Source organism: Globicephala melas, chromosome 15 (assembly GCF_963455315.2).
Source record: "Globicephala melas chromosome 15, mGloMel1.2, whole genome shotgun sequence".
In the NCBI taxonomy this organism is placed as follows: domain Eukaryota; kingdom Metazoa; phylum Chordata; class Mammalia; order Artiodactyla; family Delphinidae; genus Globicephala; species Globicephala melas.
Window position 1 is genome coordinate 36,727,176 of NC_083328.1, and position 26,607 is coordinate 36,753,782.

At 51.1% G+C, this 26,607-nt stretch overlaps 2 protein-coding genes across 7 annotated transcripts in view; both read right to left on the bottom strand.

Annotated features, from left to right (window-relative positions):
* Nucleotides 1-224: 224 nt before the first annotated feature.
* JPT2 (Jupiter microtubule associated homolog 2) lies at nt 225-16,977 on the bottom strand. 3 transcript variants are annotated; one of them, XM_030872175.2, is made up of 5 exons: nt 16,866-16,977; nt 11,847-11,986; nt 6,537-6,679; nt 3,739-3,784; nt 225-2,871 (listed from the first exon to the last, which is right to left on the bottom strand). In XM_030872175.2, the coding sequence occupies exons 1-5, from the start codon at nt 16,907-16,909 to the stop codon at nt 2,690-2,692; spliced, it is 555 nt and encodes a 184-aa protein (XP_030728035.1). In that variant the 5' UTR covers nt 16,910-16,977; the 3' UTR covers nt 225-2,689. The 3 variants fall into 3 exon arrangements, with proteins under 3 accessions (XP_030728035.1, XP_060140907.1, XP_060140906.1); XM_060284924.1 differs by having other exon boundaries at nt 16,891-16,959; XM_060284923.1 differs by having other exon boundaries at nt 16,807-16,934.
* Nucleotides 16,978-17,623: 646 nt separating this feature from the next.
* The window catches only part of CRAMP1 (cramped chromatin regulator homolog 1), a 67,959-nt gene continuing 58,975 nt past the window's right edge, over nt 17,624-26,607 (bottom strand). For 3 of the 4 annotated variants that reach the window (XM_030872161.2, XM_030872159.2, XM_060284901.1), the window contains 5 exons: nt 26,155-26,217; nt 25,418-25,664; nt 24,461-24,625; nt 23,384-23,529; nt 17,624-21,582 (listed from right to left, as the gene is read on the bottom strand). In XM_030872161.2, coding sequence (XP_030728021.1) covers nt 21,418-21,582; nt 23,384-23,529; nt 24,461-24,625; nt 25,418-25,664; nt 26,155-26,217 — 786 coding nt within the window. In that variant the 3' untranslated portion in view covers nt 17,624-21,417. The remainder of the gene's footprint in view (nt 21,583-23,383; nt 23,530-24,460; nt 24,626-25,417; nt 25,665-26,154; nt 26,218-26,607) is intronic. The other variant, XM_030872162.2, reaches the window with a different exon arrangement.

The following is a 26,607-nucleotide window of genomic DNA, read 5'->3' on the forward strand; positions in this document are numbered from 1 at the left end:
TTCAAATGAAAAAACCCTAAATCCATAAACTTTGAGAAGATTAATTTTGGCATCTTCTAGTTTTAAAAAAAAAAGGCAAACCCCATCAACCAATGAAAAGCTGTAAGGGAAGGAGCAGAGTTCAGGCACTCTGGAGAATGGACGTGGAGGAAACACGTGAACATGTCCACCCACCCACCCGCATGCACACACACTGTGCACACAACCAATAGGCAAAGACTGAGTACGTGACTGCTAAGTTTAATTCAACGACTACACCCACTCCTGCCTTGTAAAAATAACAGAATGCTCCTCTCAAAGTTACATCGAGATGTGAGCACAGGTTTGTTGTTTTTGATACAGCTTTACAAAAAGTTGGCACCAAATGCACATAAAGTTTTAAGGCTTAATAAAAATACAGATGAGTAATTTCTCAATGCAGCTTGGAGGTTGAGAAAAGGATTCTAAGAGTTAATGAAGCTTCCAAATACAGGCAGTCCCCAATGTACAGAGCATTTTCCAAATGCAAGTGGCCTCCCCCATCAGGTTCAAACGAGCAAAAACTTTTCTGCTGCTCCTCCCAGTGACCAGACTGCTCGGGGCTCTCTAAATCCATGCCCACGGCCCCAAGGAGGGAAAGGAAGAGGGAAGATGGGAACAAAAATAAGGTGATGTGGTCACTGCTGCCCAGAGGCTCTGCTCTAGTTGTTTTCCTCCTTCCCCCAGGCCTCTAACCCCAGCTCTGCTCCGGAAGTCCCTGCCAGGGGACAGATCTAGAAAGCTCTTCCCCTCATATAACTGACGGTGAGACTGAAGCCCCGAGGGCCAGCAGCATGTCAGGGTCTTCTTGGCAATCCAATTTGGAATTCATAAATCATTTTCTTGTATATTAAAAAAAAAGTTATAAATAGCAGTTCATTTCTACCTTTGGAACATCTTATTGTAAGTTAAATAAGTTAGTGTGTTTGAGCTTAAAAGCTAACCACCATTTATGACATTTTTTAATGTGGAAAAAAATGAATTCCAGACAACTTTCCTATAAATGACCATCTGAAGGATGGAGGAGATAGGAAGCACTTGAGAGTCACATAGAATCAGTGTTTCTTGGCTCCAAAGTCAGCAGGGGGACAGAAAAGCAAAGTGTCTTTGCTTGGCAAAGCACTGTGTGAACCCCCCCAGCGCCCGTGGAGGATGTGGAGCTTGGCAGGGAGCTCCTGCAGGCACTTGAGCGTCCAGGCCACTAGAAGTGTGACTACATTTTAACGATGAAGACATTTTTAGCACCTGCATTAGCTTTGTAGGCACTCGTACCAGTAGCTCCAACCCAGACTGTTGGTCCCACGTGACTGCAGTACAGGAACCGACACCGTAGCCCTTTAGAGGCTCAATGGGAGAAACTTCCACCTGACAGATTACAGCACCACGATTCTTGCCAGCCCATTATCTTTGCTGGCAAATACCATGGAATGGGCCAGTTGAGACTTTACTGCCAAACTATTTAATCTCTTGGCCTAAGGTCTCTAAGACTCGTCTGGAAACTGTGAATATGATCCAGAGGTTCTGCAAAGCTTTATAAAGGGTGGCCTAAGAACACTTTCCTTCCTCTTTGGTGTACCTGAGCAACAGACTTTTTCTAGAAAGGTGTCAGAAACAGACCAGAGTCAACAGTTACTGATGTAAAGCTGGTACTTGAGAACAGGTCTTGAGCTATTATGACAGAACCCAAACCTAAGAACCCACGGTTCTCAAGCATCTCTTCTTCCCACTGTCAGCAGGAATATAAATGAAGACACATGAAGGAGTTAAATAATCCCATTACCTGGATATATCTGGGTAGTTTCAAAGTCCTATAGAAGTTAGTGGCCTTGTAGATAGGAAGTGTTGCTGGTGAAGGGAACTGTCCACATCATTGGTGAGGTGCAAAGGCCTAGACTTAAGGCTGATGAGGAAAAAAGGAACAATTCACAAGCAAAACTGCCTGTAAAGAGCCCCAAACCAGTCTCTCGTGGATGAAAGGGAGAGATTTCTACGTAAGATCTGGCCAAGGATTGAGAGGGCAGAAGCGGGGCACCTTGGGAGATCAGGGTACAAAATCTTTCCATAAAGCATCAGACTGAGAACAACATTTTGGTTTTTTGTTGACAGCTGCTGAGGAAAAGCAATGAAGATGTTTCAAGAAAATCTGTGGAATTGAAGTGAAAAACACTGGGGCCGAAGTCCCAGAAACAGAGACCGTGTCCATGAAGGGTAAACAGCATCAGGATCTGAGGGGTCTATCCAGATACCCACCCTCCCCACCCCACTAGGGTTTCAGCGTGTCTTGCTCTTCTATCCCACAGTAACGGACACGTGGTTTCTGGATTTCTCTCAAAGGCTTTAAACTCTGCTACTGTGTTAGTGACTCCTAGATACCCAATTAGCCAACACACCAAGGACGTGAAGACCCCACACCTCAGGCGCACCTGCCTGGCACCACCTCCCTGCCCACCCACCCGAGAGCTCCTCTCACACCAGGGATCACGTTTCCTCCCTTGGTTTCTGGGAGGTGAGGTCTCCGGCTTCTCGTGATGGCAGTGGAGCCGGAGCAGCAGCTTCAGGTGTCCACCCAAAAGACCCTCTCCCCACCCCGCTCCTTCAGGCTAAAGAAACTATAATTTTGAAATCCTATCTCTCGAGTTTCTTGTCTGGCTATGGGGGACGCAGCAGCATCTTAGTAGAAGGAGATGCTGGACTTGCCTCCAGGCGGGTTCAGGACTTTGTTGTGGGAGCGAGGCCTCGGGCCCAGCCTGGGCTCATGGCTGTCAACGGTGGGCGCAGGCTCCTGGGCGCGGGCTGCTTCTCTCGGGCCACCTGGCTCACCCGGCTCTTGTCTGGGGGAGGCGCTGGCTGTGGCTGCGGGACAAAGTCAGCACAGCGTCCTGTTAGAGGCTGCCTGCCACCAAACGGGCAAGGGCATGCCGTCCAGGGAAATGTGAAAGCAGAGCAGGTTCTGCCTGCCCCAGGGCTGGGCTGAAGCCAGGCTTGTACTGAAACATGCTTGGAAAAATCCTTGAGGGGTTTTTGCTGGACTCCCCTCCCCTCCATCCCACCTCAAGTATGAAAAGGAAACATCCTCAAAGTGAGCTCGTCTTAAGTGAGGGGCCCAGCAAGGCAAGGCAAGGTTACTCTGGACTTTCTGAATGAACAAATTCCCATCTCTTCCTAATCGACAAAGGGAAATGGTGACCCGAAGGCAGAAATCAGTGCCTGCAGTCAGCTCAGAGGACAATGGGGGACTGACTGGGCCTGACACCCAAGCCCACGAGCGGGGTGGCTCACTGCGGAGCGATCCATCAGGGGGGAGCCCCGCCCCTACGACAGCCCCGCACTGCTCCTCCTCACCGCCCCCCCCACCGCCCCCGTCTTCCCCTCCTTCACGCCCTCTCTTCTGCCAGGTCTGAAAGCGCTGCCCTTGGTCACAAGTTCATTGAAGGCTTTGGACCCTTGCCCTTCACTACATGAGATGAGCTTCTAGAAGAGGACGCCTTGGCCTTAGGCCCAGGCTGACCAGCACTGACAGGAGGTGCAGAAAAGTGGGAATGCTGTCACCAGAAGTAACTGAGCCCATTTCCCCTGCCTCCTTCCAACACAAAACCCTCCCGCAATCACAACTCTGCTGTCTTCACCAGCAGGCTGTGGGGGCACCAGGTTTTCCCTCCCCACCCACCAGCGGCCTCTGCAAAGCGTGGGCCCCAGGGAAGGGACAGAAAATAAGCTCACCTCTAAGGTCCAGTGTGTCCTCTCCCTCACACAGGAACACGTGGTCCTGTAACGAGGCAAACCCAGGTCAATCTGCCACTCGGACACCTCCTACCTCGCGCAGGCAGACGATGGGAAAGGCGTGGATGACCTGGGTCTATTTTTACCTTTAAAAAGTTTTTATTTGGACAATTTTAACCATAAACAAAGCAGAGAGAAGAGCCCCGTGAGCCCCCAGGTAACCTGCTCTACAGCAAGTGACATCAGCTTGCTCGTCTCCATTCTGGTCTCAGCCACACATGCCTCCCAACTTCCAGCCCTCCACCCCTTAGTGGGATTATTTGAAAGCAAATCCCATATTTCATTTATCCATAAATATTTCAAGATGTGGCTCTTTAAAATGTCCTAAAAAACTCTCTCGCAACTGCAAATATTAACGACTCCTTAAATGTCTTAACACGTAGTCAAGTTTAAACTCAGCACATGTTCTCACAGTCATCTGTGTTGCACTGTGTCAGAACTTAATTCCTCTTTAGGGCTGAATAATATAACATCACATGTGTACAGCACAGCACATTCTGTTCACCCATTCAACTGCCGATGGACACTTGGGTTGTTTCCACTCTTGTTATTGTGAATAATGCTATTAAAATTAAGTGTACAAGTATCTGTTTGAGTTCTTGTTTGCACAATTGGGGGTATATATCTAAGAGTAAAACTGCTGGATCATATGATAAATTCTATGTTTAACTTCTTCAGAAACGGCCAAACTGTTTTCCAGTGACTGAACCATTATACATTCCCAAGAGCAGTGTATGAGGGTTCCAATTTCTCCACATCCTCACCATTTCTTATTTTCTGTTTTTTCTGATAATAGCCATCCTAGCGGGTGTTAAGTGGTATCTCATTGTGATTTTGATTGGCATTTCCCCACTAAGGATGGTCAGCATCTTTTCATATGTTGATTGACCATTTGTATGTCTTCTTTGGAGAAATGTCTATTCAAATGCTTTGCCTCCTTTTTTCTGGTTCTGAAATTTTTATTTTAAAAAAATTTATTTTATTCAAGTATAGTTGATTTACAATGTCGTGTTAATTTCTGCTGTACAGCACAGTGATTCAGTTATACATATACATTCTTTTTCATATTCTTTTCTATTATGGTTTATCACAGGATACTGAATATAGTTCCCTGTGCTATACAGTAGGAGGATCTTGTTTATCCATTCTATATATAATAGTTTGCATCTGCTAACCCCAAACTCTCATGCCATCCCTCCCCCTTGCCTCTGCCCATTTTTGAATGTGGTTGTCTTTTTGTTGCTGAATTGTAAGGGTTTTTTACATATTCTGGCTAGATAGCAAATCTTTGTCAGATATGTGATGTGCAAATACTTTCTCCCATTCTGTGAGCTGCCTTTTCATTCTCTTGATAGTATCTTTTGATGCACAAAAGTTTTTAATTTTAAGGAAGTTCAACTTATTTATTTAAATTTTGTTGCCTGTTTTTGGTGTCACATTTAAGAAACCACTGCCGAATCCAAGAATAATATCTGTCCCTATATTTTGAGTTCATTTTTGTACATGGTGTAAGGTAAGGGTCCACCTTCATTCTTCTCATGTGCACATTCAATTTCCCAGCACCATTTGTTGGAGAGACCGCTCTCCCCTCACGAATGATCTTGGCACTCTTGTGGAAATATCAATGAACCACAGATGTGAGTTATTTCTCAGCTCTCAATTCTATTCTGTTGGTCTACATGCCAGCACCATGCTGTTTTGATTCATGTAGTTTTGTAGTAAGCTTTGAAATTGGGAAGTGTGACCCTCCAATCTTGCACTTCATTTTCAAGATTGTTTGGCCATTCAGGGTCCCTTGAGATTCCATATGAATTTTAGGATCGGTCTTTCCATTTTTTTAAACAAACAAACAAACAAAACACCACAAACAAAAACAAACCAAAAAACCAAACCACACCACTGTTGGAACTTTGATAGGGATTGCAATCCTCAGTCTTTTTAAAAATTACTAAGATCTCCCCCTATTGACTCCATGTAGTTTCCTATATCTTGTATTACTCTGACTAAATCCCTGTGGTGTTGATTGATATGAGGATTGGTCTGACTGAGGCTTGGTTGTTTTGATAAGAATTCAAAGATGGTCCATGGGGCTTCCCTGGTGGCACAGTGGTTGAGAGTCCGCCTGCCGATGCAGGGGACACGGGTTCGTGCTCCGGTCCGGGAAGATCCCACATGCTGTGGAGTGGCTGGGCCCGTGAGCCATGGCTGCTGAGCCTGTGCGTCCGCAGCCTGTGCTCCGCAACGGGAGAGGCCACAACAGTGAGAGACCCGCGTACCGCAAAAAAAAAAAAAAAAAAAAAAAAATTATCAGGAACCCATAAATTCTAAGTATTTGGTGAATTTTAATCCGATGCAGTTACTGTACTTATTGATTGATGACCACTAAAAATAGTGGAATGTTTATGAGGTGAACTCCCCTGTTTTACATTCAGTATTATAAATATCCTCAGCATCCATCCATGATGTGCAGAGAAGGGCAGTGGCCTACCTGCAGTGGGCTGCCCCCACCACCAGCGACCCCCAAGGCTCGAGTCATCACGAGGCTGGAATACATTCCTCTGATGACTCAGGAGAGCTCTGAAACTTGGTGACTAATGACTACAGCCAGGAAAAGCACTGTCACCCATCTTGTCTCTTCCTAATAACATGTCACACCTTCCTCAGAGCCTTTTTAAGAGTACCTGGCTCAAGTTTTGCTTTTCTTACTCTCATGTCTGCTATCTGTATGCAGTCCATACCTTGGGTTTGTTTGGGTGTGCCATGGGTGAAGTAGCAGCGACCGGGGAGCCAAAAATGTCACTGGTCTTCCCACCAGGGGGGTTCAGACGCTGTCGAGTCTGCACAGGCATGGATTCGTCAAATATACCACTTCCTTTCCCCCCTGAAGAAAAAATCAGGATGGTTAGCAACCCGGTACATCCACCCCACCCACCCTCCACACTCGTGACTTCAGAGACCTCCTCTCACCGCAGTGCCAGTCCTGAATTCAGGCCAAGAAGGGTGGGGTGATCAGGTTGACGAGCATCCCTAAAGACCCATGTCAAACCCAGCCCCTTTCTGGGGGCCAGCTGGGGCCTTCCTCACGATTACTGAGCTGTCCCGGGCTTGCCGCTAGGAGTGAAACGGTAAGATGGCATAAAACAGCATTTTCCCCTCTAGAATTTCCTTAACCCTGAACTTTTCATGTTTTCCTGCTGAAGAATCTTCTACATTAAAGCCATGAAAAGTTCTTTCATAGATTAAAAGCAAACACCTGGGGCTTCCCTGGTGGCGCAGTGGTTGAGAGTCCGCCTGCCGATGCAGGGGGCATGGGTTCGTGCCCCGGTCCGGGAAGATCCCACATGCCGCAGAGCGGGCTAGGTCCGTGAGCCATGGCCGCTGGGCCTGCGCGTCCGGAGCCTGTGCTCCGCAGCGGGAGAGGCCACAGCAGTGAGAGGCCCACGTACCACAAAAAAAAAAAAAAAAAAGCAAACATCCGCTAAATTTTGAGGTCAGACAGACAGAACTGAATTAATAACATGCCCTATTCAAGGCAAACCTGTAATCTGGAAAACAACATTTACTGAGAATGACTACTCTCCTCACCTCAATCTGTCTGGAGCTTCCAGTGACAACTAGATGTGTCACTGAATTACAGACATTTAACATCTTTGCTGCCAAACAGAAATGATTTGATGAGCTACAATGAAAATATGCATCTCAGATGTAAGTTCTTTTTTTTTTTTGCGGTACGCGGGCCTCTCACTGTTGTGGTCTCTCCCGTTGCGGAGCACAGGCTGCGGACGCACAGGCTCAGCAGCCATGGCTCACGGGCCTAGCCGCTCCGCGGCATGTGGGATCTTTCCGGACCAGGGCACGAACCCGTGTCCCCTGCATCGGCAGGTGGACTCTCAACCACTGCATTACCAGGGAAGCCCTCAGATGTAAGTTCTTATAAGCTGATGGCTAAGGCATGGACATGAGAAGTAAATGCTGACGTTAAACAGGAAGATGCTAGCACATGCCACCAGCCCATCCCCCTCTGCACTCAGCAACCAGCGCCCCCCTTCCACCAAGCGCCCACTAAGATTTATAATCTTACAGAAGAAAGGTGCATCCACAAATGGCTATGAGACCAGACACAAGTTGCTCGGCCCCTCTGCGCCCCACATTCCTCACCCTTTGAACGGCGGTGGTACAAGGCCCTTCCTCACGGCGCTGTGAGGGGATTCAGTGACTCACTGTCGCTTGTGTGTCAAATGCTTACGACAACACTGGGGACGTAAATGCTCAGTGAGCATTTGCTAAAGAAGCTTCCCTTGGACACTGTTCAGTGAAAAAGGCACAAAACAATCTAGACAGCACACAGCATCTTACTGTAAAAGGAAGGGTATTCTTATCCACCTGTATGTGAATAAAGGGCATTGGTTACTCCACTTTCCTCCCTGCAAAGTGCTCCCCTCTGGGGGCCATGTGTCTGCTCAGGAAATGGGGTGGCTGTGGTACAGGGGCTTAGGACTGCTAAACATATTCATTTTTATAGTTGTGATCTTTGTTGACTGTCTCCAGGAAATTCAATTTTAAACAGTCACTTCTTGGCTGTAATAACCCATACTGTTAAAACAGGGGACAGTGCACCGTGAGAGGAGCACGGAGCTCCAAGGAGGAGGAGGCTCCATGGGGCGCTTGTCCCCTCGCAAGCCCTCAGACTTGACCAGCCTTTCGGGACGCCGGTTGGTTGTCTGGGGGACACAAAGCACAGCTCCACAAGGACGGGAACCTGGCCCTGGAAGCTTTTCTGGGCCAGGAGAAGCTTAGAGAATGGGTGGGACTGACTGCAGGAAGATGCACACATTCGTGTCGTTTGAGGCCGATCACAAGCCTTCCAGCCCCAGCCACAGCCTCCCAGGGACCCGCAGCCCTCGGGCTGGGGCAGGCGGCACAGCATGGGGTCAGGATCCAGTGCCAGGCGGGATCCTGCTCAGCCACTAACCAACTGTGTGACAGCACCTGGCTGGGGTCATTGGTGAGATAAGTGAGTCGACACGTGGAGTGGGCAGAGCAGAGCGTGGAGAGGAAGCTCCCAGTCATGCTGCTGGGCTGCTGTTACAAACAGGGTGTCATCAGCAGAAGAAATGTTTGGACTACAAAGTGGAGAAAAGCTGCTGCCCGAGGTCACCCCTCGCTGCTTGTTACCACGCTGTTGCTGGTCATGCTTAAGTAAATTCTTTCTAAGATCGCATTCAGCTTATTTTAAAATGCAAGATAAAAATAAAAGTAACTCAATTTCAAGTTTTTGGTTAAAGGCACTGCTCATTTAAAAACATTTTAAAAACTATGAAACATGACACAGATAAGTACCTAAGATATAAATAAAGCAAACACCCAAGTAACGATCACAGACAATCACGCGTCTTACAGAATGTTATCAACTCCCAAAAACCTGTGTGGTTCTGTGTCCGAATTTTCTGGAAACTACCAACTTCTTCTAGTTTTACCATGTATATGTCCAACCCTAAACAACACAGTTCTGTTTTTGAATTTTATGAAAAGTAAAATAACAGACACACTGCACATCTATTATACAACATTTTACCTGAAAGATGATTCGGCTATGAAGGTGGAAAAGATGCTCAATTCACTCATAATTGAAGAAAAATAAATTCAAGATATGCTTTTTAAAGAACCAAATCACAAGGCACAGCGCCTTGCGTGGGGAGCAAGCGCTACAGACATCCTGGAGCACACGTCTGAAGACCAGTGGAAGCACCAGCATTTTATTTATTTATATTATGATTATTTATTTTTGGCTGTGTTGGGTCTTCGTTGCTGCACGCGGGCTTTCTCTCGCTGCGGTGAGCGGGGGCTACTCTTCGTTGCGGTGCGTGGGCTTCTCATTGCGGTGGCTTCTCTTGTTGTAGAGTACGGGCTCTAGGTGCGCAGGCTTTAGTAGTTGTGGCACGAGGGCTCAGTAGTTGTGGCTCGCGGGCTCTAGAGCGCAGGCTCAGTAGTTGTGACACATGGGCTTAGTTGCTCTGCGGCATGTGGGATCTTCCAGGGCCAGGGATCAAATCTGTGTCCCCTCCACCGGCAGGCAGATTCTTAACCACTGCACCACCAGGGAAGCCCTAGAACCATCATTTTAAACTGACCCAGCAATTCCATTTCAGGAAATTTACCCCAATTGATATATTCAGGAGGTAAGTTGGGAGCACGGGCTTTGGAGTCAGGAAAACCTGCATCCAAAGGCTAGTTCTGCCACCCCAGCGAGCTGTGGACTCAGGCAGGCCAGTGAACCCCGAGCCTCAGCTTCCTCCTCTGTAAAGGGGGTAACGCCACCTATCCCCCAAGCTGTGGAGAAGACCGGCACCCAGCACAGCCCCTGAAAAACACCAAATGACCCACCCGTATCAATCACCACTGTCAGGAGGAGGTCTAAACCAGAAGCATAGATGAAACACGGCACCCGACCAGCCTGGGTTAACTTCCAGTGACGGCCAGTGGCAAGTCCCTTGCTCCGAACGTGCTCCATTAGGCCCTCCCCGGAGTCTGCGGGGTCGAGTCTGCGGGGCTGGACATACCAGCAGGTTCCCTTCTGGGCTGCCCTTGAAATTCATCACAGGTGATTTTCTTCCTTCTTTCCTTGCTTCCCTCCTTCCTCTCTCTCTTTTTTTTTAATGTAATTTCATTCATCAGTTAGAAAGAGTTCTTGGGTGACAGGAGGAGGCAGAGGGGGGACTCCGGCGTTTGTTAAATGCTCAACTATCACCACAGAGCACTTGGCAGGACAGAAAACAAACCCCAAACAACAGGACCATGAGAAGCAGACATTTTGGCACAGGGCGTCCTGTCGCTGTCATGATACCTTGCGACTGTGCACAACGTAGGGGTTTTCTAACTCTCCAGTCAGGAGGGGCCCAGGCTGCCCACAGGGCACGAGATGGGCGGGGGAGCATGAGATTCTGAGGGCCTGGCAAAGCAGCGCCGCCCCACTCTGCCACACTGTCTAGAGAACCCGAAGCCCCAGAGACAGCTGCAGCCGCGCATGGTGCCGAGCCAGAGCCACGGCTGCTGGTGCACCCACCTCCAGTGCCTCCAGTCTGAGTCTATCTGCCGCATCACATCGTTGGTACAAAGGATGAGCAGGGCTGAGCACTCCTGGCCCTGCACCCCCACAAACTGGGTAGGGGAGAATGTTACTCAGCAAGAACCACCTGCTTCTCTGCTATAACTAAATCCAAAGGTACCACTAACCTCCACCCCTCCTTACCCCCCACCCCAAACCACTGAAAACAACCAAACAACCAAAAAACTAGCTTTTGAATCTACTGCTTTGTGTGTCCTCTAGGTCTGTCGAGCAATATTTGTACCCAGAATTGGGGTGGGGTAGGGAGCAGTTCCAGCTCTGGTTCTGCTTGATTTCGTTACTTGTCTGAAATTCTGACTCCTGTGTTGGGTCTCTCAGATCTTTAAGGATGGAACAAACCTTGTCTTCCCCTCGTAGATACAGACAGGGGAAAGCTCCTCAGGTAACTATCACTGTGCAGTCGCTCAGCTGGACCGTCCATCAGCCAAGAGAAACACTCTTCTGAGATTCCCTCCCACTGGAGCCACTAGAAGGTGGGTAAGTAGTGAGGAGCCACACAGATGTGTGCCAGGCTCAGCCACCCTTTTTAGTTTCAATCCCACTAACAATCTGATTAAAACTACTCTAAATGCACAATTTGCATGCAATTTCAAGAATCTCAAGGAGTCCATGGGACAATTTGGGGAGCCTCCGTGGTGGGAACCAGAACCCCACCATCTGCCTTTGTACCCTCAGTGCCCGTACACAGCCAGTATCTGGTGACAGATGAGGGGGAGTTCCAAAATGACCGAGCCACCTTCAGGACACAAAGCACAAGTCAGGATAAAACTTTCCTTCCACTCTAGGACTCTGATGGCAGGGGATAACCTGCACCAGAAAATATCTGAAAGGATCAATATAAAGAAAGGGAAATTTTTATCAAAAGAGCAGCACAAAAGAGAACAGGCAGAGGCCAAAGGGTTAAGGAGTCAAAAGCCCATACCAGGGGGATTGGTCCTTTTGGGTATGTTCTGAGGTTCTTCAGTTGATCCAAAAATATTAGATGCCATCCTGTCGGGCCTGCGTGGAGATGCGGCTTCTTCTGGACGATCACTCAGCTCTCCTCCCGGGGGCTTCATGGCCCTGCAAGCAGACAGGGTGTGAGGGACCGACAGATGGCCCGGGCGCCACCATCCAGGGGCTGTGGCACAGCCAGACAGGGCAGACATCTGTGGGAAAACCACACACCGTGGCACGACAAGCTCATGGCCGTTGGCCAGCCGGCAAACCTCCCTCCTTGCCCTTGAGTTCCCTTAAAGGTTTTCTCTGCACATCTTGATTATGCCAAGACCTCCAGAGATGTGCATACTCTGAAGTTACTCCTGTGACCTCTCATTAGTAAAATTAAAGTTTCCATAAAACAGGCAAACTGAGCCAGTTCAGCAGAATTTAATAGTCACTTTAATTAGCAGACAATAGTGCTGGGTGTTGTAGCTCACACTCCCTCAGCGTTTATACACGCTAGCTCCTGTTCCAAAGAACTGACACGGCCACTCTCTAAGGCAGGCATGATTTTCACAGAGATGAGTGTGAGCTAAAGAGAGGGCCACACAGGAAGTAGCAGAGCCAGGACTCAGATCCAGGCAGTCTGGCTGCAGAGCTCAGACTACACCCTAATAATCCTCAACATCCTCTAGAAAGAAACGACGGGGCAGTGCACCACTTACCCAGAGTAAGCTTGACCCAGAGAGCTGCGTCCTCAAAAGGGCAGCCACTGGCCACTGTGGCCAGTGGGCACTTGGACATGGGGGTCTGAGCTCTGATGTGCTGTAGGTATAGATTACACACCAGACTTTGAAGACTCAGCACAAAGAAGAAAAGGCAAAAATATCTCTTTAATTGTATCTTTTACATTGATCACATGTTGAAATAATGTTTTGTACATATTAAGTTGAATAATATCTATTAAACTTAATTTTTCCTGAATCTTTTTACTTTTTAAAGTGTGGCTACTAGAAAATTTAAAATTCCTTATGTGGCTCACATTTCTAATGGAAAGTGTCAGCTCAGACCATGGGGAGCACCACCCCCACTAACCCACGAAGAGTCCTGGGAATCTACACCAGGCTGATGATTTCCAGTCCCAAGGTCTGGTACCACCAATGACAAGTTAAAACATCAGACAGATCAGAACACACCAGCTGGACCACTGTTCACTTTAGATCAACACATGTGCAGAGTGTCACCCCAGCACACACTGGCATCCTTCAAGTGTGGATTTTAATTAAACACCCACAGAGATCAGTGCTATTCCCACACTCAGTCACCACCAGCCGAATCTACTGTGGTCTCGATCTTTGGGAATCTGCCATGCACTTGGAGGCTGGGTATTTCAGAAGTGGATGAGCAGGACCTTGAGTCACTTTTTATTGCAATAACTGAAGAATTAAGAAAATTCCATAAAGCTCTTCCCTGACACCCCAAGAGCATCGGTCTCCTTCAGCAGGGCAGCATAACACTGAATTCATATGCATCTTTACAGGAAACCTATGGCCACACTGCAGGATCTTAGCTCTCCCACCAGGGATGGAACCTGTGCTGCCTGCAGTGAAAGCGTGGAGGCCTAACCACTGGACCGCCAGGAAAGTCCCAGGACACCTAGATTTTCAAACGTATTTTAAAGCAGAGTTTTAAACTGCTGAGTGGCCCCTGCTCTTTCACCAGTCCTAAGCAAGAGGACTGCCTGTGACCCCAGACATTTAGAAAGTGAAACTTCGGAGCTCGCCACACAAAAGCGATGCAGACACTAGAAGAATAGGATGTTTAACATGCTGTTTCCTCAACAGAGCTAGAAAGGGAGCTGATCATTCGTTGTAATTTAAAGGGAACAGAGTTTTCTGCTCTCTGGCTGTAAAGCAGGACAGCAGAAAGTGCTCATCTGCTCCGAGGGCCACCAGTGTGCCTGCTCACTGGGACGGAGACCGCAGGCAGGCTGCTCGCCACCACCCAAGCCGCCACCCAAGCCGAGTGCACAGTGGGCCAGCCTTCCACATGGGTTCAGTCACATCAGCTTGAAGGAAGGGGCCAGGGATGCCTGTCCAGCAGTTAGCATTTCCTTAAGGATTTGATAAAGAAAAAAATTACTCGGTTTAAGGGAAAAAACCTTTTTTAAAAAAATGACCAATAACCAGACTTAAATTAGAAAGGCAGTAGTAAGACCTCACGTCAGGCCCTCTGGTGGGGGACACCCGAGGCCATCCGACTCCCACACCCATTATAAATCTCACAGCCCCAACACAATGACATTCCTGATTTTTCTTGGCATATTTTCAAGCAGGTCCAACAAGCTTGGGTCTCTGAGATCTGCCATCCTCAGAACTGAACTGAACTTAACATCAAGTCTCATACTGGCATGAATTAAAATTCCTATTTTATTGACTTACTTGCAACACAGCTTTTCTTTCAAACCCTCAAATTGTCAGACCAGATGTGGGGTAGGCTCCCCAGCACTCTCTCCTCTCACATTCCACATCCCTGGATACACGCCTCTCCCTGGCCTCCACCGCTTGCTTCACTCTAACTTGCACGTTCCCTAAGCACCTACCACGGGTGGGCCTGCACCAGACCCTGTGGATGGAAAGACAAGCAAGAGCAAGTCCTGGGCCTGGAGAAGCTCCCCGCTTTCTGGGAAGGCTAGAGCTGTGCAGAGGCAGTTTCCATGTTCTGCATGAGTAATGCCACAGAGGCACTGAGTGTCACTGGAACTCCAAAGACACCTTTGGAGTAGGTAAGGCTCAAATTGTGTCTGCAGTCTCCATGAGGAAAGAGAACCACTGCAGCACAGGAGGTAAGCAATATTTATTTGAAACTGCCAAATGTTAATTTGGGGTGGTGGAAATATGTTATTATATTGTGTACTTTTCTGAATTTTATTTTACTTTACTTTGAAAAGAAGGGAAGGAAAGTGGTGCCCAAGAATGTTGTAGCAGAGAGATTATCGTACACAATGGCCAAGTTTCCTGGGAAGAGGTGGCAAGCGTCTCCACCACAAAAGCTATGGGGTGGCACTAGGGTCGCACAGCCTTGCAGCAGTCAAGCAAATCACACAAGCGTCAAGCAAATCACACAAGCTGGGTCTCGAATAAACCGGACTGAGAGTTAAATAGACATTTCCATAAAAACAGAAGCTCCAACAATGGCTCAAGGCGGCCCTCACAGGCTCACTATCAAGTGCAGGTATCACTTCAACCCTAATTACAGGAGGGGGATGGGAATACCAGTAGCTCAGACGTCTTGGGGATGACCTCACTACATGGGGATGCCTCCCAGTTATGGCTTCCTTTTTCAGTACCCCTTGGATACATTTCAATGAAGACATTCCAAGTACAAAACAGAAACTAAGGGGCACGTGATAAGAAAATACACACAGCTCAAGTGGACCACAGAAACAGCAGAGGCCACATCGACGCTCACCTGGAGGGATCCATGCTCGTGACCCCCCTTCCAACAGCTTATTCCTGTATCCCAGAAAAGCTATGGGGGACCTGCCAGGTTTGGAGTGAAGCTGCCAAATAGACCTAGATTAAATTCTTTACAAATATACATCCTGCAGCTTAAAAGACCTCAGATTAATGATGGCTAAAGCATAATGCTTTTATAGTTCAAAATCCCTTTAACACCAGATAATCCTTCAGCAAGAAAACAAAAGTAGGGTTTTAAGAGAGGAAAACCTGGCCCAGTAATCTTACAGCCACCACCTGATTCCCTTCACAGCTAAGTAAAAAGGCCTGTCGAGCTAGTCAATTCCTCTAAGACAAAGCTGCTAACTGATCCCAAGCAGGAGCTTCCAATCGATCATCCAATTAAGATGGGTTTTCCTTCTCCAACATCCTAAAAGGAAGAATTTTCTCCTTATCCTCTCCAAAAACTAATGCCCCAAAGAAATGTGGGTATCAGTTTAGAACACCAGCTCTGCACTGTCGCCTACAGCTTGGAAGTCAGCCTCACATCAGCGTTCCTCACAGTGCTTATTCGCTAACTGGACCAATGTTTGCTAGGCATCCAGTGCCAGGCTGTGTAAACAAAGAAAGAGTGTACTTAGTGGACACAACGGAGAAAGTGCTGGGAAGCAGCCCTTGCCCAGCTGGTGTGGGTGGTGCAGAACAGCAGCTTTCAGGCACCAGAAACCTGACTCATTCTGAGCACTCCAGGATATACTTCTGGCCCCATATCAGCACAGATCTAGACGAGAGTGATTAATAGTCACTGTTACGTGGGATAAGGACTCATTATTTGGGTAGGAGTATTACTGAATACTGACCTAACTCCCTCAAATTTACAGGGATTTTATCACTCGAAACAATTCTTTAATTTTATATACTGTTTACCTCAACAGACGTCACACTCTTCTGCTTTTATTGTGGGGCTGGGTCACAGAAAAGGCTCACAATAAAGAAAACTCTTAGGCAGCTGAAGAACCAGCTGGACAACGCAAGCTGGCTCCTCCAGCGGCAGGACACTGCTAGCTCTGGCGACTCTATATGACTCCCAATACCCATTGCTCCACAAGCTAAAAAGAAAGCAAGCGCGCTGCTATGTGTTCCTGAGTGTTTAAACCCAGTCGAAACTCCTATCACTTGCTGTCCCGCCGGTTTCCTTGTCAGTAAAGTGGGGGAGGGCGCCGCCTGGCTCCCGGGCTGCGGCAGTGCTGAGGGCTCCCGGGACGAGACTTTGCCCCGAGGCCCATCCACTCGCGCACACGCCGCAGGGCCCCAGAATCCCAGCAGCGCCGCCACGCCCGCCCCCCCGCAGCAGACGGCTCGGCCAGCATCTCCGGCGCGCTCGTCAATGAAGGAGCACGTGCTGGGACCGGACGCGCGGGGAGACGCGCTCAGGCCTCCGGGTCCCGCGGGCGCGCCCACCTCCCCGACCCGGCCCCGGAGGCCCCGGCTCTATGAGCTCACCGCGGCCGCCCCGCCGCCCCCGCGCATCCTACGTGACCGTGGCTGCGCCCGCGCCGCACCTGGAGCCAGCCCGGCCTCCCTTACTCTCCGGCGCCCGGAACATGTCGGCCGCCACTCGGAGCCTCCCGGCCGCCTCGCCGTCCTTCCCGCTCGGCCCCGCGCGACCCGAGGCCCGCCTTCTCGCTCTTATTGGGCGCCGCCGACACCAGTCAAGCTGCATCAGCCTATCGTGGTGTCGGACTCCGCCCCACGAGACGGAAGCTTGGTGAGGCCTGCGCCGCGCTCGCGGCCGATTGGTGAGAACAGGTACCGCTCACGGCGCCGGGCGCCGCCATTGGGCAGTAACCCGGCGGGGGACTGTCCCTCCCCACTCCCCCGAGGTGGGCGGGGTCGGGCACTATCCGGGCACCTGGCCGAAACTCCCCGCAGCCCCGCGGGGGCCTCCCGCCCGCCTCCCGGGTCTGCCGTGCCGGCACCAAGCAGCACCGAGCTGGGTCCAGCCTGTCCGGAGACGCTTGGTTTTCGCCAGCCAGTCAATGGCACGTCGATACGTGGCCAAAGGAAACGGAATCGCAGTTCCTCTGTCCTGCACGTCGTGGGGGCAAGAACACTAACTCAGAAATGGGAGGCAAGGGATAAACTATGCCAGCTGTCTGATTTCTAGCTCAAAAAAACAAAACACATTCAGCATTGTATTGTTGCTCAGTTACACTGTGGACAGCCCATCGATTCCTCTGAGATCTCACCAGATGAGAGCCACTTGGGCTGTTTGCAAAGTGCACACTTAAAAAGAAAAAAGCAGAAACAGTAATTATTAGATCAAGTATTAGTATGTATTTATGCACAATAATAAAAACAGATTTACAAGTTGAACTGGAAATTTAAACATAAGAAGTTTAACAGCTTTTGTTTATTATATTAAATAACCAAACACCTTTTATTCCCCAAATTGATAAAGAATAAATAATATAATTTACAATATGGTACAAAAAATAATCAGGAAGGACAGGCATTCTGCTTTATACATACACTGTATATGTATATTTATAATCTATAAAACAAATTCACATCTCAAGCCGAAAACCTTAGATGATATGGCTTAACGATTATTATAAAAAACAGCAATAAGTTCTGCTGCCCAGAAGCTCTAGAGCCGGTTATCCTGTTACAGAACAAAGGGCATGGGCTACTGTAGTGCTTCCAAGACTTACCTCACCTAACACGACTTACAAGTTACTGTAGGATTAGGAGAGTTTTGACAAGTCAGGAAAGGTTTGCTGTGGGTTTCTTTCTCTTTTTTCTTAAGACAAAGTGCCATATTACCTCCTAAATGCATCTGATAGATCTCAATGTTAAAAGAAAAAGAAAAAGCAACTGCTGTTTTCCTCCTCCACTTGTTTCAAGTGTCTTTTATTCTATGACTGTTCTTTGTACATGTTTGGATTCAATGGTGTGATCTAGTTAAAGATGCTATTAAACTGAAAAGACACCACCAGTAATGAGGCTATGGTACAGAATGCTAGAGAATGGGACTGAGGTGGGAAAGCAAGTGGATGAACCGATGAAATGGTTCCAAATACCCCCACTCCCTGAGCAAGTACCCTACGCCCAGAAGACACAGAGGGATGAGAAAAATGCCATCACGAACCTTATGTGGAATCACGAACTTCAACTTGCCTCTGCACCTTCTGAAGAATGGAATGCTCATCACTGGATATTCACAATGAAGAATCAAGGCAAAAACAACTCCCTTGAGACCGAAGATATTCAGTCTCAATCTTTAGAAGAGATGAATCAGCAAAAAGATCCCTAACAACGTTAGAGTGACTAGGGGAAGATTTTTCTGAGAAACTGACCTGGTCTTAATCACAACATGCTCAAATGCACAAAGGAAGCCACAGGTGTATACTGACACTATCACAACTTCCGCTGGAAGGGCAGAGGGAGACGCAGAAGTGGGAGGTGTCTCTGCTTGGGTCTTTTGAAAAATTCCAGCCTTTAACATAACAGTTGCTTATTTTCATACATATATAATCATTTAGGTTGGGAGAAAAGGCATCCATCATTTTAATGCTACAGATGACACCATTTTTCCTTAATATGGCAGGCAAATGCTTATACCTGTCTGGTTGCTAGAGAAGCAGGGTTCTCTGAAATCATGTCAGCTTTATTAAAGGTTTGAGAAGAGTCAGTCCACTCTCCTCCGCAACTCACCTCCCCACTGGATGACACTGGGCAGTCAGCTACTCCCAAATGGAGTCTGTGTGGGAGACCCAAGAGGGACATGCTGCTGAATAAACGGCCGACAAAGTCTTATCCAGATCTCCAGAGTTTTCCTCCTGCTGGACGTCCACCAGGTGACAGGTGCCAACCTACCGACCAGACTACTGTGGGGTGTCCCCTGATGGATAAGCAGCTCGGGATCGCTACTGTCCCTGGCACAGTGCCCACTGCCACTGGGCACTGCCCCCCGCATTGATGCAGTAATGCTACTTGGCATCTCCGGTCCCAGACAGTGGGAATACAAGAAAGCTGGCAGTGGCCTAACCTTGGCCTGATCCACTGTGGATCTAACCGGGTCGGATGCCCAGAGACAGACCTACTGATCTTGTTTGGCTCAATAAGGTGCTAATTTCAGGAAGCTGATACATTGATTACAAAACACAAGCTAGTTTAAAGAGACTCTGGACTCAAATACTGCTGTCTATCTCTCTTAAAGTGGTACCACATCCCTTTCTTTCAGACCTCCAGAGCTTTGGGACTGTTTTTTCAAGAGCCCAGGAGGGCTGCCCACACAGGCTTTTCTTAGTGATGTTTGTGCCTAAATCCAGATCTGAAAGAGGGAGGCCACATGACAGGCAAGAGCTCTGAGGAAAGCTGGAGAGGAAGGAAGGAAGCTATCGCCTGGAAGCCACTGTCCCGCTTCCTCTGCAGCTTGGAGGGGACAACCCGGCCTGCAGCCTGGAGCAGCTGACCACGCTGGGGAGGCGGCAGGATCAAGAGCGGCCCTTCTGCTTGTACTCGCGAAGGACCTTCCCCTCTCCTTGCACACTGGCTCATCTCTTCGCGGGGGGGCGGGGGGGGGGGTGGGCGGGCAGGGGGAGGAACCACAGGAGAGGGCCCAGCTGGCCTCGAAGGCTGCCGGTCCACAGTGAGCTGGGAGAGAGGCAAGGTGATGAACACTAACAGTAGTGGGCTGGGGCGGATTCAAGAAGCCACACTGACTGCAGCTGCCGGGCAGGGGTAAGCAGCAGGTGGGGTGGTGCCCCAACACCACAGCACTGGTGCCCAGCCACATAGGTGTGCCTGGATGGTGGTTTGTGTGTTTGGCCCCGCAAGGCTGAGAAGGCAGAGGAGCTGTGTTAACTCCATTCTGGGGAAAGATTGGATGTTGCACTACCCGAGATGGTGACGGCTGGTCATCCGAGGAGGCTCAAGGAGCACACCAGAGGGATGTGGTTTCAGTGCACCCTGACTGCGCGTGATGTCTGACCCTTGCCTGGATTCCCTGAACAGGAGGAAGAGAAACAGGAGACCATGAGGCAGAAATACAAGCAAGGGATTAGACATATGCATTGGGGCATACTCTGCACTGATGCCAAGGAAAGGAAGAGAGAACTTTCCCTGCAAATGGCATCTGTCCAAAATGCTAGGCAGAAACATGTCAGAAGTTCAAGATCATCAGTAAAGTCTTATCTGTAGTCAAATGAGCGCTTGGGGATCACCCTAATAGAGAGAAATAACATCTCAGGTCACCGAGAAGAAGTGTGCAGATAGACGCGGGGAAGAAACCAACCAAACAGGAACCCTGTTCTTCCTCTCCAATGTCTCCTAATTCTCAAAATACGAGAAAAGCATTTTCTGACCTGCTTAGCGGGATTTTTTAAAAAGTCCACACAACCCGCATAAGACATGATTCTTTTCCCCCTTCCTGTTGAGTCAGTCAGAACAAAAGCTCCAGATGAGGAAGCACTAGGCCATGGTCAGGATTTCTGGGGAGATGGCACCAGTTGCACTGACCTGGGACCCTCCCACTGCCCCATGATTGGAGTGTCCTCTGCAGTGCCCGCTGTCTCAGGTCATGCCCAGCTGTCCTCCTCGTCCTCGCATTGCAGAGGGAAAAACTGAAGCAGGGAGTGGGTTTGGCGCAAAGAAGGCAGCAATGCCCTGGAGCCTCCCTGCAGAGAGCAGGAGGTCACAGCTCCCAGGCCATAACGACGACAGCCAGGCCCACCACTCTTTTCTCTCAGAAAGAAAACACCCTGAAACGTCTGACACAATGACCGAGGCAGAAGCGTGGGTACCATGCAGACCCTAACACATGCTCCTGGCAGGGGGTGGGTCCGACGCCAGGGCCACATCTGACACTGGCCTTGCTGAGGACGCTCCCTCATCGCCTGGCCACCACTGCCTCGGCCTGCTGGGACATGGCTGTGTGCACGTTGCACGTTCTGGGTGCAGAGGTGCCTCTGTTCAGACTGTCTCCTGGGAGTCCAGGCTTGATTTATGTTTTCTCTCTTCTAAAGAGGGCTACCCCTATGATGCTCGAGGACCACCAACCCCGTAAGCTGTCCTCTGCAGCCTCCGGGCTGCCCCAGCCATGAGGCACAGTCACTGGGACAGGTCACCGACCGGGGGGCCACCTCCACCGCCATCAAACAGAACCTCTCGGCGGCCAGGCTCAGCGATGGACAGCTCTTGGGCCAGATCGTTGAACCGGGATATGTAATCGATGCTGTTTTCGTTCATCATGCACACCAGCTGGGAATCCACAACCTGTGGGAGAGGACACGGGGAGACGAGTGAGCATGCAGCTGGCCACCACGGCCAGACTTAAGCGCAACTCCCTCTACAATGAGGGTGAGAGTCCCTCCGGCGGCCACGTAACAGCTGCCCCCGCACTACAGGGACAACCTCAGAATCACCTCCATCACTGCGAACACTCGCTCTGTGGACAAGTATGCACTGTGAGCCCGGCCGCCCAGCTGTCGAGTCAGAGTGGTGGGTCCCCGGGGAGGACGGTCAGTGGACAGAGAGGCAGAGGGAAGGCAGCAGAACTAGGGACTGTGGGGTGGCCTGAAGGAGACAGAAGTGGAGGAGAGAGTTTGCCACGGGCTTGCGTGTCAGAGGAGGGTTTTCTGAGGCGGGGTGTGAGCAGAAGTGTGGGAGCAAGTCACGTAAAGCCACGAGGGAAGCACATTCCCGTGAGAAGAAACAGCAGGTGCAAAGGCCCTAAGGTGGGAACAGCCGGCTGTTCAAGAAATAAGAAAGATGGTGGATGTGACAGTGAGTAAGGCAGAGAGTAGAGGAGACCAGAGTTTGCACAGTGGGGCCTCACGCATCAGGACTGTCCTGTGGGCAGAGCCAGGGAGTTTACTGTCTCCTCCCGCACCTCCAGCACCGGACTGTCGGCCTCATGGGGATGGGGCCTTTAATTTGTCCATTCTGGGCCTGTAGCAGTGCCCGGCATCTAGTAGGCCCTCAATTAATATTCATTAACAAACTGCTTGATGTAATGAACAAATACAGATGAGAAGCCTTCGGAAAATTCTGAGTAGAGCACAGGATGGACTGAACTTTAAACTTTTTAACTACAAGAAATTTCAAAAAAACTGAAATTTGTTTTCAAAATCCCCTCGGATCTCGAGATTTACGTCTGGACACCGAGAAGCTGAGGCATCCTGGGAAGCAGCTGTGTGAGCTTTGTTTGATCCAGGTTCCCCCCGAGTATCGACTATGAAATGCTCGAGGGCCCCCCACAAGTGCCTCGACAGCCCAGGGAGCCGGTGTTGGGGAGATGCTGCTCTAGGACTTCAACAATGAGCTGGGGGTTGGGCCAGGGGCATTCTAGACTTAGGTTCTCCACTCAGCACAGCCTCTGTCTAAACTCCTACAGTACCTGTTACTTCACGCCTGGAGTCTTAGTTAAATGTACCCGTCTTCACTCCCTCAGCCCTACTTGCCCACAGATACCACTCAAACCTAGTGGGATGGAGGCCTGGGTGGTTGTGTGAGGCAGCGGCCTGGACAAAGAAAAGAGGGATGCTGCATTCCAGGCAGAACATGGGGGTGACACACTGCCACAGCATGACTCCCGGGTCATCACGTGATCGCAGAGGAGCCTCTGCAGCAGCCCTCCCTCCATTCGGCAGGTCAGCCACGAGCAACGACACCAAGATGCTGCTCAAGGGTCCCCTCTGTCAGGTGGCAGCAACGATGGCACCGCCACTACTGCCTCTTCTCCTCTGCAGATCAGGAGACTGAGCAGGGGGACACAGAGTCCCTGCCCGAGGTCACACAGCTGGTGGAGGATACACAAGACCCAGAGCTGCCTTCAGAGCCCCGGGCTCAGCCCTGACTCAGGGTCTGTCACCTGCTGCCAGTGGGACAAATGCCGGGCCAGTACTGGCAGAGATTCCCTCTCAGGAGCAGTCAGAGGCTGGGCTCTGTCCATGACGGCTCCTGACATGTAAATCTTGGTGAGCAGTTCTGAGTAACCACACGGGTCTGCCGGAGGGTCTGGCAGCTCTGGGATGGAGGCTGGCACCCAGGCTTGGGGGAAAGGTCGTGCGCTTACCTCGGCGACATCAGCCAGGGACCGGGACACAAACGAGTCGCGAGAGTTGCCATCCAGCAGGCTGGGGCCCAGAAGGGAGGTGCCGCTGTTGGTTCCGACAGGGGTTGGCAGCATCTTCCGGCTCTTCTCTGGGGAGATGAAGCTCGCTGCAGAGAGGAAGGAGGGGCCCTGAGCTGGCTAGGCCTGGACTGGTCCAGGGAGGCCCGGCTGGGCCCTGCAGGCATCTCGTTGCTTGCATGGGCACGGTGCTCCAGACGGAGGCATCAGGCCATACCTGCCTTTCCTACCATGGTGAGCCTTGGGAAAGTCTATCTCATTTTTCTAGGGGCCCCACAGTGTTCCACTGTCTGGTCACCACTGCTACCTCAATGTAAGGTTGTTTCCAATTTCTCATGATTTCTGTTCGACTTTGCAGAGTCTGCACTGCTCTCTGTGACTTTCTGAGCAGGCAATGCGCATTGGGGGCTGGCTCTCCCGCACCACCCAGACCAGAGCCCCGGCTTGTTCGGGGCCTTCAGGTGTGGTGCTCCCACACGGTGCTGACCCAGTTGGTCAGCAAACAGCACGCCCCACGCCAGGGTGCACACCCTGGCTGCTCTCTACAAATGCAAAGTGCACGGACCCCAGATGTGCCTCAGAAACTCCTCTGTGCAGGAAACCAAAGCTGGTGCGTCTTTCCCTAACAGCCCCTTCCTGTCCCACAGGCACCGGTGGTGACGAGGATGAACACATCCTGTGAAGGCTCCGATCTGTCATTGCCGTGCCACCACAGAACAGAAGGAGGGGAGCAAAGAGGGCGCAACACGCCAGCTCCTTCCACCCTGCCCTTGTCAGTGAGCCTGCGGGGAGGGGCACAAGGGACTGACCGCAGGATGGACGTGGCCATGGTTACGGGGTTTACACATCTGCCAAAGCCTAGTGACCTGCACACTGGGGCCTGGGCACTTTCCCACATGTAACTGATGCAGAAAAAACCCCTAAATACCAAGGAACAGCCCTGGAGGGGCCCTCTGCCAGGAGCGTGGAGAGTCCAGACTCTGGCTCTGCTTGTTCCGGCTGCCCTCCACAGAGACTCACCAAACAAGCTGCTGAGTGAGGAGTCCGTGGGGTCGCTGGGGCACCACTGGGGGTCATGGGTCGGGGAGGCGATCCAGTCTGGCTGGGGGCTGCTGGACGGGGAGGGGAGACTCTTGGAACTGTCACTGCCGTTCAGTTTTGCTGGAGAAAGAGGGACTCCTTCACCTGTCAACCAAAATCTGGGTCAGAGCCGACATGTGGGGTGAACAGCCCCACTTCCCCCACCTGCCACCAAGAAGGCCATGGAGTGGCGTGGCATGCGCGGCTGAACTGGGAGGCCCAGGACCCCACTGGGCCCCCCAACAGTAGGGACCCGTGCCCATCTTCAGAGAATGACACTGGCCACAGCGGATGGAGGCAGGCCCTGTGCTGAGGGCGTCACCTACACCCTCTCCTGCTGCTGACGACAGCCCTGCAAGATGTCCGCGGCTCCCAACACACTGCTAAGGAGAACAGGCTCTAATGAGCCGGTGACCAGCCCACGGCCACACGCTGCCAGCTATTAGCTCTGAATCCACGGTCTGAACTCTACCAGCTGGCGCCCACCATACCGCTGCCCCACAGCACCATCCCCACAGGCTCGGGGAGCCAAGGCCCACAGGTACCAGTCCAACCCCTCCTAAAACCCACAACCCCGCAGGTGTCCAACCCAGGTTCAGAACTGACAAGGAAACGGCCCTGCCTGATCCCCAGGCTGGAGACGCCTCGTGGGCCCGCTCTATCTCCCAAGGCCAGGGGCAGCCCTGCCAGACCACAAACAGGCTCAGGTCCTGTACAGGCCTTGTCCGCCTGCACTCCCCCTGCCAAGGCTGGGCAGTGCCTTGTAGGTGCAGAGGCTCAACACCCAGGACAGCTGGACAGCAAGGTGCCTGGAGGCTGGCAAACACTCAGGTGGAGGTCAAGGCCCCTGGGAGAACTGACTCCAGGAGGGCTGTGCAGAGGCACCCTGCTCCTTACTGTACTGGCCGGAGCTGATGGCGATCTCGATGATGGAGTCGCTGATCTGCGTGGCGGGCTCTCCCTGCGAGAGCACGTCCTCGGGCGGGCCGGGCAGGGAGATGTCCAGCAGAGCAGAGACGTTGGGCGGAGAGAGCCGGGTGCTGGAGGCCTCCGACGAGGCCAACGGTGTGGAGAGCCCATTGTGGAGAGGAGCCTTGGACAGCTCGGATAAGGAGAGAACGGGCGAGTTCTGCGGAGACAGATACTGTTGAGACACGACAGAGCAGACAGTCCATACCAAGCAATGAAAAAGCAACCTTGGTCCCGCAGAGCAGTGACTGAGTGATGGGGACACCAACAGAGACGCAGTGACCCCAGCGGTCACTCATCCATCCAGCGAGAAACACACTCAGGGAACTTCCTTCTCCTGAAACCCTTGAGGGATGGCACAGTTGGGAGGCCGGGCCGAGGTGGCCTGGATCTGCTTCCACCCCCAGCTGATGACCTCCTCCTACCCGGCCCAGAAAACTTAGTCCTTCCAGAACTGTGTCTCAATCAGCCAGCCCGAGAGGGGAGAAAGGAAGCCTGAGATGGGAGCCGCATGTGCACCAAGGAGGCAAGGTGCGGGGAAGGACGGTTGCTGGGCATCATGAGGAGGAAGCCCGGGCCCACGAGCAGGACCATGAGGGTAGGGCCCAGCGCTGGACGAGGTCCTGGGGCAGCTACTTTGCTCAGCAGCCAACAGCACACTCTACCTGGAAACCGTCTGCCACCGTCTCCTGCCTCGAGGGGACACTGATGAACGGGTCGCTTGTGCCCTACGAGAACACCAGGAATATGCCAGTGAGCGCTGGTCCAGCACCTGGCTCCTGAGGAGTGCCATCCACCCCACGGCTCCTAACAGGCAGGAGCACGGGGGTGTAGGCTGGAGAGCTTTCCCTGGGAGCACAGGAAAGCCCATTGCTCTCAGAATGTGCGCCCCCACATCCCCAAACTTGAGACCATTTGTCAATTCACAATCAACTCCAGTCCTAGCAAGAGGTCGACCTCAGGGTCCTCAGGCAGGGCTGGGCTCTGCAGTCCTAAGTGGCCGCCTGCCCTGCCCACCTCAGGCAGCCCTCAAACAGGTGGAGGAACCAGAGGAGCTGGAGTGCTGGCGGGGCTGCAGAGCAGGGCCCGCTGAAGCAGCAGCCAAGTAGCAGGGAGTC

Coding starts and splice junctions, on each gene's coding strand:
- JPT2 (XM_030872175.2), bottom strand. CDS start 16,909: ATGTTCCGGGCGCCGGAGAGTAAGGGAGGCCGGGCTGGCTCCAG. Junction 11,987..16,865: donor GGAGGCCGGGCTGGCTCCAG/GTGCGGCGCGGG, acceptor GTCTGCTTGCAG/GGCCATGAAGCCCCCGGGAG. Junction 2,872..3,738: donor GGACACACTGGACCTTAGAG/GTGAGCTTATTT, acceptor TTTGTCCCGCAG/CCACAGCCAGCGCCTCCCCC.